Raw genomic sequence first — 13,237 nt, 5'->3', positions numbered from 1 at the left:
TTTCCTGGCAAGAGCAGGAATAAATCAGAATATCACCCAAGTACACAAAAACTAACTGATTCAACATGTTCTGGAGCATTTTATTGACCAGGCCTGAAAAGCAGCACAGCCACTGGCCAGATCAAAGGGCATCAGGAGATACTCAGTGGCCAGTGCAGGCGTTGAAGGCTCTCGTCCACTCATCCCATTCTCAGATATGAACCAGGTTGTAAGCATTGCACAGATCTATCTTGGAAATGATGGTTGCTCCCTGGAGGTGTTTGGCTGCAGAGGGAAGCAGGGTAAAAGAGTAATGGTTCTTCACTGTGAAGTTGTTGAGAGTCTGCTAATCAATTCAGGGACAGAGTTTCCCCATCCTTGTTGCTCACATAAAGAAGTCCACCCCTCCTGGCAAGTCTCAAGGCCAATACCTCTTTGATGTACTCTCCCATGGCCACCATTTCAGGCTGAGAGAGGGAAAAGAGCTGATCCTGGGGAGGACTAGTCCCGCATAAGAGTACAATGGCACAGTTCTGTGGCTGGTGTGGAGGCAGGGAGGAGGCCTTCTTTTTATTGAATACCTCAGTAAGGTCAGCATATTCAGCCAGAATGCTAGACACTAGCAGTTGGCACAAGAGGGGATACATTGACAAGGGCTTGAGCTGGACTCAGACAGGTAGGCAGTCATGTCAGTCCCCACTCTTGAAGTTGTTCAATCAATCTGTGGGTTGTGTCAAGATGACCAGGGAAGACAGTTCAGGAGGATCAACAGATAGAAGGAGAGCTGGTCCCTGCAGCGCAGAAGTTGGAATGGTTCTGTGGAAAGACGGATCTTGCCAGTACCTAGAAGTGGACTATTCAGGGCCTTGACGTCAATATTCTCTCTCAATTGCCGTTGGAACTCTCCATCTTTGAGTTGGTGAGATATCCCGGAGGTTCCTGGTTGACCCGGAGTCAGTAAGCGCCTGACCCCCATGACAAGGAAGTGGGAGCATTACACAATTAAGGGAAGATGCTTGGAGGGACAACTCCCCTTCCTCCTTCCTGGTATTCTCTTTTATTGGGTGCATGGGACATGAAGCCTGGAAGTATCCTGAATCATAACAATAGAGGCAGAAACTTCCTCCAGCATCAGATCTTGCTGTCGCTAGTAAGCTGCTGAACCACGGCTGTGAGAACAGTAATCATTGCCACGGCTGTCTGGGGTGAGTTGTTGAAATGTCATTGCAAGGGCTGACACCTGATCTTGCTGCAACTGGGCTTGTTGCTCTGAAAGTAGCTGTCGCACTGCGTGAGATACATCGGCCGACCCTGTGTCTACTGATTTTATTTTCTCCTCTATGAACTTCGTTTTGCACTGGGATTGTCGTCCTGCACGTATCTGTCATACTGCTAAAGTCACCCCTGCCAATGCAGTGTCAACTGACTAACTTATTTCCCATCTGACCAATGAATAATCAGGGATAAGGTCAGTTGTTCTCTCTCTGCTGGGTTCATTTTCTTTGGTCAAGACTTGCTGACAGGTCTGTGCAGTTATGGCTCAAGCGCTGTGAGGGAGAGAGAGACACACACACACAGTGAAATGGACTGATCACTCACTTTTAATTGGAACTGTGTGGAAATAAAAGAAAAACAATAAATGCTAGGCCAAAAGGGCCATTAACTAAAACTTTCAAACTAAAGCTAACGTCGATACAGTGGCTTGCCAGTAGTACCTTAACCACTCCTTAACAGTGTTTATTTAAACTGTAATCTTTACCAAAACAAGGACAAAGCAGGGAATATTGATTCTTCTGTGCTTTTGGTCAAGTCTTGACAAGACTGAAACAAGAGGAAGGGAATTAAATACTACCACAATGAACATGCATACTCACGAGCGTGATTGTCAAGTCCATTCCACAGCCTGCCTGTGATAGAGTGCAGACTCCACAGCAAAGTCTGTGGTTGTGACATATGAGCCAGTTACTACAGGAATGCCAGCCTCTGACCATATTACTTACATATGGCTAGTCAATTGAGTTTCTGGGATGACCAGGCAGGGGACAATAGTTATGCCACTGAATGTCAAAGATAGGTGATTGAACTCAGTGTTATTGAAGATGAATTTGTGTTGTGCAATTGTTACTTGCCACTTATCTTAAGCCCATGACTAAATTTTGTTGAGGTTCTATTATATACTGGTATAAATGGTTTCATTATATGAGGATGTATAAACACAAAAATCCAGAAATTCTCTCAGTCATATCCTGCTCTTCAAACTTTACCTCACAGATTTTTTTTTGATATCACTGATTGGCTGAGAATTTAAGCTTTTTGGTCTCATGTTTTGCAGTAAATCACTTGAAAAAGGTTAAATCTTGTTGAAATATATCTAACTGTTTTTAAAGTAGTGCTAAGAACTTCCCTAGTTCTAAAAGTAAGCTTTATGCTTTGTGTCCAATTCTTTACAGTAAACTATTACAATCAACTAATTGTTTTTTTATTAATAGTATTTGTACTTTAAATGTATCCGCATGTTCCAACTCTTATCTCACTTCAGTAAAGTACTCACAAGCAAGAGTTGAGATTGACATTTGTCTATGTTTTTCATTTCTGGATTAAATATCACTATCAGATCTTGGTATGTCATTTAAGAAAAATTACAAAATCCTACGAAATCCTACCTTGGCACCTCACCATGGCGTAGGATTGACACTGGCTGAACATCAGCAAAGTACGGCGGAGATTCATTCTCTGGCAGGTCTAACCTAGCCACGAAGGTGATATTCCATTGGTATACTACTAGACTAGATCTAGTAGTAGGATTGTGGCTAGCTAAGTCAAGGAGGTAAGCATGCCTTTGCTACTTTGTAGGTTATGCCTCTTCAGGCAAAGGCTGCACCCATTGAGGATGCTGGCAGCAGGGCGTCTGATGGTGTCTGTGGCAGATGAATCCAAAAGGGTCAATGGTACAGCCACCTTGGTGGCATACGGAGAAACTAGAGTGCTGGTCAACAGATGGCGTCACTAGGCTACTTAGTTGTCACTGTGAGGCAGCTTCCTTATCTGTTACAACACACACAAAATGCTGCCTGGCCTGCTGTGTTCCACCAGCATTTTGTGTGTGTTGTTTGAATTTACAGCATCTGCAGATTTCCTTGTATTTGCTCCTTATCCGTTACCACTTAGCATCAGATTCATCAGATTTGGAAGCCTGGAGAAGCTGTGTGGTAGACTGTCTGTCTTATTACTGTAAAAAGCATGTTGGAGTAGAGTTTCTGGATTGTGTGGAACTGGTCTTGTGGCCCATAAACATGCCTGCAGAGACTAAACTCTCAGCAGAGTCAACATCGAAATTGATGGACAGCCGAAGAAGAAGAATTAGGAGTTTCTAGTGGGTTGAAGTTTCCTTGAAAACAGCACAGCAGTTTTATTTTTTAAAGCTCATCATTTGATTTATTTTCACCATTTTTAATTTTTCATGGTGCTAATTATCTTACCATTTTGGCTGAAGGACAGAGGAGTAAACTAGTTCCATATGATCCTCATGTGATATTCTAACATGACAAAAGTAGTTCTGAGCCATATCCATCAAGATCTAAGGTAGATGTTCTGAGCTAGAACTTTAATCACCCTGCCCAACTAATTAAATATTCTTCAAACAAATTTGCAATAAATATGAAACATATAGCAAAGTACTGCAGCAATTGAAGGTCACAAAATTACAGAAAGGTTACACAATGGAAGCCTATTTAGACCAGCTGGAAAAGTAACCTGGCCGGTCCTGTTGCGCTTCCACTGATAGCTCTGGAGTATTTTTTTTCTTTCCAAGTACAGTTCTCTTTAGAATGTCATCATCTGAATTTTGAAATGTCCTCCACTACACTGGCATTAAGTTCCTGATCCTAAATCTCCCTGTGCAGCTGGGTCAGCACAATGGCAAAGACTCTCAGTACCAATGCACAGCTTCGTTCCTGACCTGTGCTGTTTGTGTGGAGTTTCCACACTTTCCCTGTGACAAGGAATCTCCAGGTGCTTCTTGTTTCTTCCCTAGTCCTAAAAACGTGTGGTTAGGTTAATTAAACTAAATAGCTTCTAGTGTGTGGCTGGATGGTAGAATCTGGGAAGAGTTGAGTGAATGTGAGGACAATAAAATGGGATTTGTGTAAGATTAGTGTAAACTGGAGCTGATTAACAACACGGACTTAGTGACCAAAAGGCCTTCTTCTGTGCAGTAGGACTCCAAATAAGTATCGACTTTTTTATTCCTTGCCCTTCCATGCCCTCTATTTCTTGATCGTTCAACCAATGGGAATAGTTTCCCTCTATCTACTCGGGCTGAACACTTTGGATTTAAATACCTCAATCAGATCCTGTTCTAGCCCTACTCCTTTGCAGAAGACAAACACAGCCTTGTCAGTCTATCTTCATAATGAGCGTCTCTCACCTTTGGAATTATTCTACTAAATCTCTTGGACCTTAGGCTTTCTACCTCTGCTAAAGTGTGTGCCCTGAAGTGGATACCATAGTTGTGACCAAACCAATATTTTATAAAGTGCACCATAACTCTGTGTGTATGTTGTTGTGTATGCCTCTATGTATAGTGGTCAGAATCCTGTCCAGTTTTTAAATCTCTTTCTCAATCTGCTCTGCCTCTTCCAAACATTTATAGACATATTGCCCAGATCCCTTGTTCCCATAGTCCTTTTAAAACTGTGCCATTGAGTTTATTCATTCTTCCTACTGAATTGTTACACTTTGCACTTTCCTTTGATATATTTCACCTGTCAAATGATCTTTTCCCCCTATTGTACCAGCTTGTCTACAAACATGCCAAATCTCCACCCTTCCAGGTTTCACCCTTTCGACAGAATTGGAAACTGTTCATTATGTCATATCATTAGTGTATGTGAGTTATGGTGTGCTAGTGTCTAGTGTGAGTAAAGAAGTGCTAGGTTACAATTGAGGCATCAACAAATCCAAATATTTATATCTTCATGCTGTGGCCTAGAGGTTATAAATACGCCAAGCTCCACTCCCCCACCCCCTTTCTGATTCACTGTTCAGCTATGTTGCTAAGATGGGGTATCTGGCCAACTATAGCTATATAGCTATAGCAAATGTAGTGCTGATTTCAATCAAAACAAAAAGGCAAGTTTTTTTGTTTATTTAAATTTAACTAGAAAGTTTCTAAATATTTGTTATTTTGTTAGCTTATAGAATAACTTTTAATTAGTTTCTTTTGTATTTTTAACTAAGTGTCTCTGATGAACAGTGACATTTGGAAACAGTAAAGAGGTCTAATAGAAAAGGTATTGGAAAGTCATCAGTGGATTCTGTAAATAGACCTCAGTGTACTGACGGAGGCCTAATTGTCATTTAGTACTTACTCCATTTTAAAAATGACTTATCCCTGCATTGTGGTGTTAGAAGGTCTGGGCTACAACAAAGATCCAGCCCATTAAGAAAAGCAATATGCCAAGTCTTGCCCTCAGGAACGTTTCCCTATTGTCCGCAAACAACCATACTCTGCTACTCTTTGCTTCCTGTAACTTGCCAATTCTCTCTCCGTGCTGCCCTATTAATTCAGTGGGTCAGTCTTGATGGCAACCTTGATAAATGGCACTTTATCAAATGCCATTTCAAATCTATATATACCACAGCAATAACTTAGTGACCCTCTCAATCATCTTATCAAAACACCTCTATTGTTATTTAAAGATGATTTTTCTTTAACAGTCCATGTGATAACTCCAATAGCACCACACTTCAAAGTTCAAAGTAAAATTTAATTCCAGAGTACATACCTGTGACCATGTACAGCCCTGAGATCCTTTTTCTGTGGGCATACTTGGGCTACATCCACACTACACCAGATAAATCCGTAACCGAAGCTTTTTCTCTTCGTTTTTACCCTCCGTCCACACTAAAACGGCGTTTTCGTCCCCCGAAGATGGAGATTTTCAGAAACGCCCTCCAGAGTGAGTAATTTTGAAAACACTGGATTGGCCAGAGCAGTGTGGACGGGGAAACAGGAGAAATCTAAAAACGCTGTTATGACGTGTCAGAACAGATGGTGACGGCATTGTGCCATTTCATTGTTTTCTTGAACACAACCTAACAATTTCAGAATAGATGGCAACGAGACTGAAGCCTGAAGAGTTAGAAATGTACTCACCAAATACTTTCACCCATAACTTACTGAATAAATAAGTATTCTCACTTTGCCCTGTTTTCTGTCCTTGCTCGTATGAAGGTGGTTTACCTATATATACAAGTACTTTTTTGACAATAGATGTGTAACAGCCTAATGTGACATTGTATGGAAATACAAGATAATACTGATGCAGACATGTTTTATACATTTAACAAGGTGCTTTATTAATGCAACAGAGTTTGTCAGTTTTTCAATGTTCGTCATCAGCCGGGTCATACTGTCCGTGAATTCCCTGTTGGTTGCCTCCATACACTCCAGTGTTTATTTTTAGTTTTGAAGTCCTCCTGCGTGAGAGCCAGCAGCCGTCCGTCATTTAAGTTTTTCTAGTCTGTAACTGAGCAAAAGCACACCCAGTCTTTCACGGCGAGATTCAACACCAAACATGTCACTTGTTTTCGGTAGATGTGTCCTGCACATGCACAGTAGGAGGGGATTCACCGAAATATCCATTTTAATGTGGACAGAGATATTTTTAAAAACGCCTAGTGTGGACGCCTATTGTTATTACACGAAACTGGTGTTTTCAAAATTATCCAGTCTAGTGTGGACGTAGCCTTAGTAAATCTATTGAACAGTAACTGTAAAATGTAAACATCAAGAAATCTAAGAGGTAAACAAACTACAAATGCAGATGATAAATAAATAACAAGCATGAAATAACAAAATAAGAGTCCTTAAATGAGTATAGTTATCCCTTTTGTTCAAAAGCCTTATGGTTGAGGGGTAGTAACTTCTTGATCTTGGCAGTCTGGGTCCTAAGGCACCTGTACCTTCTACCTGATGCCAGCAGCGACATCCATATGATTGCTAATTCTATCATTTCTAAAAGGCTTTCATCACCATGATGAAACTGACTAAATCCTAGTGCTGGTTTTATCTTTGTATCTTCCTTAATCAATAATGTAATATTTGCATATTTCTATTGCTCATGCACAACCCTACATATCCACAGATGAATGGAAGATTCTGGCCAGTCTTTGATCTCCAACTCTAATTTCTTCAGAACCCAGGTTGTATCAAGCCTGGATGAGTATAATTTGCCTTTAGGGTATCTCCTCTCTATTAATTTTTAGCCCGCCTTCATTTGCATTAACTTCTTCTTTGGTAGAGACAAGTGTACTGATAAAGTCCTTTGATTATATCCTCTGATTCCATGACTACATCTTCTTTGGGTCCCCAAAACAGATCACACAGTTACTGTTTACGTACAGATAAAAGATATTTGGTTTCCTCTTTAAGTTGCCACCAGACTTTTCTCATACTCTGCCTCTCTCAATTCTCTTGTACTTCCTCTCAGCTTTCTATAACCTGGTTGAAATAAAAACACAAAGCGTTTTCAACAGATCAGGCAGCATTTATGGACAGAGATAGAGACAATGTTTCAGGTCAATGACCTTTAATCAGAACTTAAAAAGTTAAAGATGTCACAGATTTTGTGCAAATACAGGAGTAGTATTAGCTGGGTGGGGAGGAATTAGCACAGCATAGTGTAGAAAGCAGGAGAGAATCAATGCAATTGGATAATGCTGCAATAAAAATAGGATGAGGAGGAAAGTTGATGCATTAACTAGAGCGATAAATGTTTATTGCTTTATTATTATCAGAACTGCTGAATTGAAATTGTCAAATACATTTTGAGTCCAGAACGCTATGAAGTTCCTAATCAAAATCCATTAAACTTCATTAAATTATTACAGGGGTTAAGTCAGTGAGGTCAGGGTGGAACTGCATATGAACTGCATTTCAATTTTTGATTAGGCCTGCTCCTTTTATTTCCCTAAAATTCTGGTGCTCACTCTGCAGTTCTGCAATTCCCTTTTATGAATTTCTGGACCTACATAGAATTGTTTCTTTTTTCTTTTGCCCCATTCCTGCCTGCTTTAATATTCATCAGTGTTGATAATAACCCAGTTGTTCTTTCTTCCGCTTTTTTTTTCTAGGTCTGGTGAAAGGTTATCACCTTGAAAGATGTACCAGTTAGTAGGTTAATTGGTCATTGACTTTTGTTTATTTCTTTGCAGATGTTGCCTAACTACTTGAGTGTTTATGATACATTCTGTTAATACACATAATCAACAATCCCTTTGTCCAATACAGTACTGTGCAACTTTATACATTAATAGTTAGGTGGATATAGTAAAAGGTTTGATAGATTATGATCTTATGAACAATGACCTTAATGTCACAATCCCAAAAGTGACCTTGAGCATCACACTTATTAAGTAACATTTTATGCCTGCATTTTACAGGGTAATAAAACAGAGTTACTTTTATAGACATATGAAACTACACACCTCAAAAACCTTGAGGTTTACTGACGTTATAGATGATAATAAAATTTCAACAGCTGAGATGTGGATTTCTAAAATGCCTCTGACTTCAGGATTGTAATAAAAAGTTCTCAACATGAAGTACTGGAACTTTGTTCACTACACTAATGTAAATATGATAATCACAGCATAACTTTAAAAAATATATAAATATTTTAATATTGGCACTGAATTTAAAATTAAGCTTTACTTCTGAAAATCATGCTTAGACAAATTGGTCAGTTTCTTATTGAAATCATTTGGAATTAAAGGGCGGCACCGTAGTGTAGTGGTTAGCACGTTGCTTCACAGGCAACCCGGGTTCAATTCCTGTTGCAGCCTGTAAGGAGTTTGTACATTCTCCCCCATGATTGTGTAGGGTTTCCTCTGGATGCTCTGGTTTTTGCCACTGGCCAAGGATGTACCAGTTAATCGGTCATTGTAAATTAGGCTGGGTTAAATCGGGAGATTGCTGGGCGGCATGGCTCAAAGGGCCGGAAGGGCCTACTCCACGCTTTACCTCCATAAATGAATAAATAAATAAACAAACCCTATTTCTATACTAATGGAACTGTCCTCTTGTATAGAAAGTATAATAATGCTGAAATTCCTTGTTAGATTTTGTAATATAACAACAGAAGTACTATGGTCAATTACAATTTTCCATATTCAGTTGTTCAATAAAAAGATTCCTAGGATGACCGAGAAAGCTAGTGAAGAAATTGAGCAGAATGAGAGATGATCTCATTGAACTGCTTTGAATTTTGATTGTTTGACAGGGTAGTTGCTGAAAGGATGATTCCCCTGGTTGGAAAGCCAAGAAGTAAAAGTTACAATCTCAAATTAAGGGAATACCAGTTGAGTTGAGAAGCTATTTCTTCACTTCCATAGATTTTCTGGAATTCTGTAATTATATTCAAGACTGATGTTGATAGATCTTTGGGAATTTGGGATACAGACGCTTTATTAACCACGACGAGATGATATTTAAGTTCATTTGTGATCCTGTTGGGAGGAACAACTTTGAAAATCTGTATGACCAGAATCTCCTATTTCTAAAGTTAATGTGTTTCTTTCCTAGAAAGGAGGATTACCTAACAAATATCAAATTTAAATTCTTAATATTAAATAGAGATAACAATTATCAGAATGCACAAGGATAATTAAGAAAGTTGAGAGGAAAGTAAGTACTATAAATATTTACTCACATTTATTTAACAAAGTGGCCCAATATCAATTAATTAGATCTAGGTGTATAGTTTACAGCGCCTATAAAAAGTATTCACTCCCGCCCCCGGAAATTTTCATGTTTAGTTTGGCTTTTTTGCCTCTGATGAACAGAAGACGACTCAGGCCAACATGAAAACAGATCTCTACAAAGTGATCGAAATTAATTACAAATATAAAACACAAAATAATTGATTGTGTAAGTATTCAAACCCCCTTTAAGATGACATACCAAATCATCACTGGTGCAGCCAGTTGGTTTTAGAAGTCACATAATTAGTTAAATAGTGATCTGTTTTTTTGAGACCTATGTGCAGTTAAGGTGTTTCAATTGATTGTAGTAAAAATAAATCTGTATCTGGAAGGTCCAACTGCTGGTGAGTCAGTATCCTGGCAAAAATGACACCATAAGAACAAAAGAACACTCCAAGCAATTTCGTGAAAAGGCCAGGAGATGGATGTGAGAAAAATTCCAAGTCTCTGAATATCCCTTGGAATACAGTTGCCAATCATCAACAAATGGAAAGCATATGGCACAGCTGTAAACCTGCCTAGAATAGGCTGTCCTCAAAAACTGAGAGTCCGTGCCAGAAGGGAACTAGTGAGGGAGGTCACTATGACAACTCTGGAGGAGTTGCAACTTCAGTGGGTGAGATGGGAGAGACTGTGCATATAACAACTGTTGCCTGGGTGCTTCACCAGTCACAGCTTTATTGGAGGGTGGCAAAGAGAAAGCCACTGTTGAGAAAACCTCACATGAAATTTCAGCTAGAGTTCTCAGAAGGCATATGGGGAACTCTAAAGTAAGCTGGAAGGAGGTTCTATGGTCTGATGAAACCAAAATTGTGCTTTTTGGCCATCAGACTAAACACTATGTTTGGCATAAGCCAAACACTGCACATCATCAAAAACGTACGATCCCTACAGTTTAACATGGTGGGGATGCTTCACTGCAGCAGGCCTTGAAAGGCTTATGAAGGTAGAGGGTAAAATGAATGCAGCAAAATACAGAGAAATCCTGATGCAGTCTGCCAGAGAATGGCGACTTGGGAGAAGATTTGTTTTCCAGCAAGACAATGACCCCAAGCATAAAGCCAAAGCTGCAAAGGAATGGCTTAAAAACAACATAGTTAATGTCCTGTAGTGGCCAAGTCAGAGTCCAGACCTCAATGCACTTGATAATTTGTGGCTGGACTTGAAAAGGCCTGTTCACTCACGATCCCCATACTATCTGATAGAGCTTGAGCAGTTTTGTAAAGAAGAATGGAGAAGAATTGCAGTATCCAGATGTGCAAAGCTGATAGAGACTTATCCACAGGGACTCAAGGGTGTAATTGCTGCCAAAGGTGCATCTGCTAAATACTGACTTGAAGAGGGTGACTACTTAAGCAATAGTTTATTTTGTATTTTTGTAATTAATTTAGATCACTGTTTTTACTTTGACACAAAAAGTCTTTTCCTGTTGGTCAGTGTCAAAAAAGGTAAGTTGAATTCACTGTGATTGAATGTTGTAAATGTAAAACAATAAAACATGAAAACTTCCAAGGGGATGAATACTTTGTATAGACATTGTATGTACTGACCTAAAATAATGGCTACTGCATATCACACTATTTCTTGTTTTAGCTATGAACAGTTAATGATAGTCACAGAACACAGCAGCACAGAAACAGCCCTTCAGCCCATTTAGTCCATGCTGAACTATTAATCTGCGTAGTCATCCACCTGCACCGAGGCCATAACCCTTCTTACCCCTCCCATCTATGTACCTATCCAAATTTTTCTTAAATGTTGAAATCAAACCCATATCCACCAATTTTGCAGGCAGCTCGTTCCACTCTCTCATCACTCTGAGTGAAGAAGTTCCCCTTAAAACATTTCACCTTTCACCCTTAACCCATGTTAACCTAGTTCTAGTCTCACTGAACCTCAATGAAAAAAGCCTTCTTACATTTACCCTATCTATACCCCTCATAATTTTGTATACCTCTATCAAATCTCTCTCAATCACCAATGTTGTAGGGATTAAAGTCCTTATCTTTTCAACCTTTTCCTATAATTCGAGCCCTCAAGTCCTGGCAACATCTTTGTAATTTTTTTTACTTTGCTCTCCTTCAATCTTATTTTAGGACTGCACACAATACTTTAAATTAGACCTCATTAATATCTTATTCAACTTCAATTTAACATCCCAACTCCTGGACTCAATATTTTGATTTATGAACGCCAATATGCCAAAAGCTCTCCTTACCACCCTATCTACCTGTGATGATACTTTCAAGGAATTATCAACCTGTATTCCCAGTTCCCTTGTTTGATCACAAGCTTCAGTGCCCTATCATTCACTGTGTCGGTCCTATCCTGTTTTGTCCCCCTAAAGGGCAACACTTCACACTTGTATGAAATAATTTCCATCGGAGATTTTTCAGTCCATTTTTCCAGCAGGTGTAGACCCTCCTGTAAGCTTTGATACCTTCCTTGCTGTTCACAACACCCCCAGTCTTGGTGTCATTGGCAAATTTGCTGATCCTGTTAGCCACATTATCACCCAGAACACTGATATACATGACAAACAACAATGGATCCAGAAATAATAACTGCGGCACACCTCCAGTCACTGCCATCTGGTCAGAGAGACAACCATCTACTACCACTCTTTGGTTTTTCCTGCAAAGCTAATGTCTAATCCAATTACTGCATCATTCTGAATGCTGAGCGACTAAACCTTCTTGACCAACCTCCTTTGTGGGACCTTGCTAAAGTCCATGTAGTCAATATCTGCAGCGTTGACTACATCAGCTTAATTAGTGATGTTTTTTTATTTTGTAGGAATGAACACCTCTGTTGACATTTTTGATTTTTGTTTTAGTTCAGAATTTGATAGCATTACTGTAAATGGACAGAACCGCTGCAGTGTTTCCAATTTTTTAATCAAAAATAATGTACCTCACTTTAAAGTTTTTTTTTCTTTCTGCACGCCATGTCAAATCTGATGCTCACAGATTTTTTTCTTTTTCAGTATAAGTATCAAATAAACATTGATGGCACTGTTGCTGCATACAGAATGCCTTATTTGCTGGCAGGAGATAGTGTCATTCTAAAGCAAGATTCCATCTACTATGAGCATTTCTACAATGACCTGACACCATGGGAACATTACATTCCATTTAAGAGTGACTTGAGCGATCTTCTGGATAAAATTCAGTGGGCAAAATCTCATGATAAAGAGGTATTTTTAGTTATGTTCTGTTTTCTACATTCAGTATTAATAATTGTATACTTTTGTTTTATGACTGCCATACATTAAATACAATTCAAGTACTGACTGAAATAAACACCATTTGATATTTATAGTTGTGATATGATTAGTTGGATTGATTATAGAAGTTAATGTTTGTAAAAGCAGATATATATGTTTATGTAGGGGTCTTCAATTGGCACCTTGCAAGCAAAAAATAATGAAATATGGTTCCACTGTGGCTCAAATCAAAGTTTGATCTGGAAGAATTTCAGAATGACCCAAACA

The 13,237-nt window shown here is 39.2% G+C and overlaps 1 protein-coding gene across 5 annotated transcripts in view; it reads left to right on the top strand.

Annotated features, from left to right (window-relative positions):
• poglut2 (protein O-glucosyltransferase 2) overlaps positions 1 to 13,237 on the top strand; it is an 85,718-nt gene that overhangs the window by 58,848 nt on the left and 13,633 nt on the right. For all 5 annotated transcript variants that reach the window (XM_059964725.1, XM_059964721.1, XM_059964724.1 and 2 more), the window contains exon 7: positions 12,731 to 12,940. In XM_059964725.1, coding sequence (XP_059820708.1) covers positions 12,731 to 12,940 — 210 coding nt within the window. The remainder of the gene's footprint in view (positions 1 to 12,730; positions 12,941 to 13,237) is intronic.

Source organism: Hypanus sabinus, chromosome 3 (genome assembly GCF_030144855.1).
Source record: "Hypanus sabinus isolate sHypSab1 chromosome 3, sHypSab1.hap1, whole genome shotgun sequence".
Classification (NCBI taxonomy): domain Eukaryota; kingdom Metazoa; phylum Chordata; class Chondrichthyes; order Myliobatiformes; family Dasyatidae; genus Hypanus; species Hypanus sabinus.
Note: the sequence above shows the minus strand (reverse complement) of the source record. Positions and strands in the feature narration are given on the sequence as shown.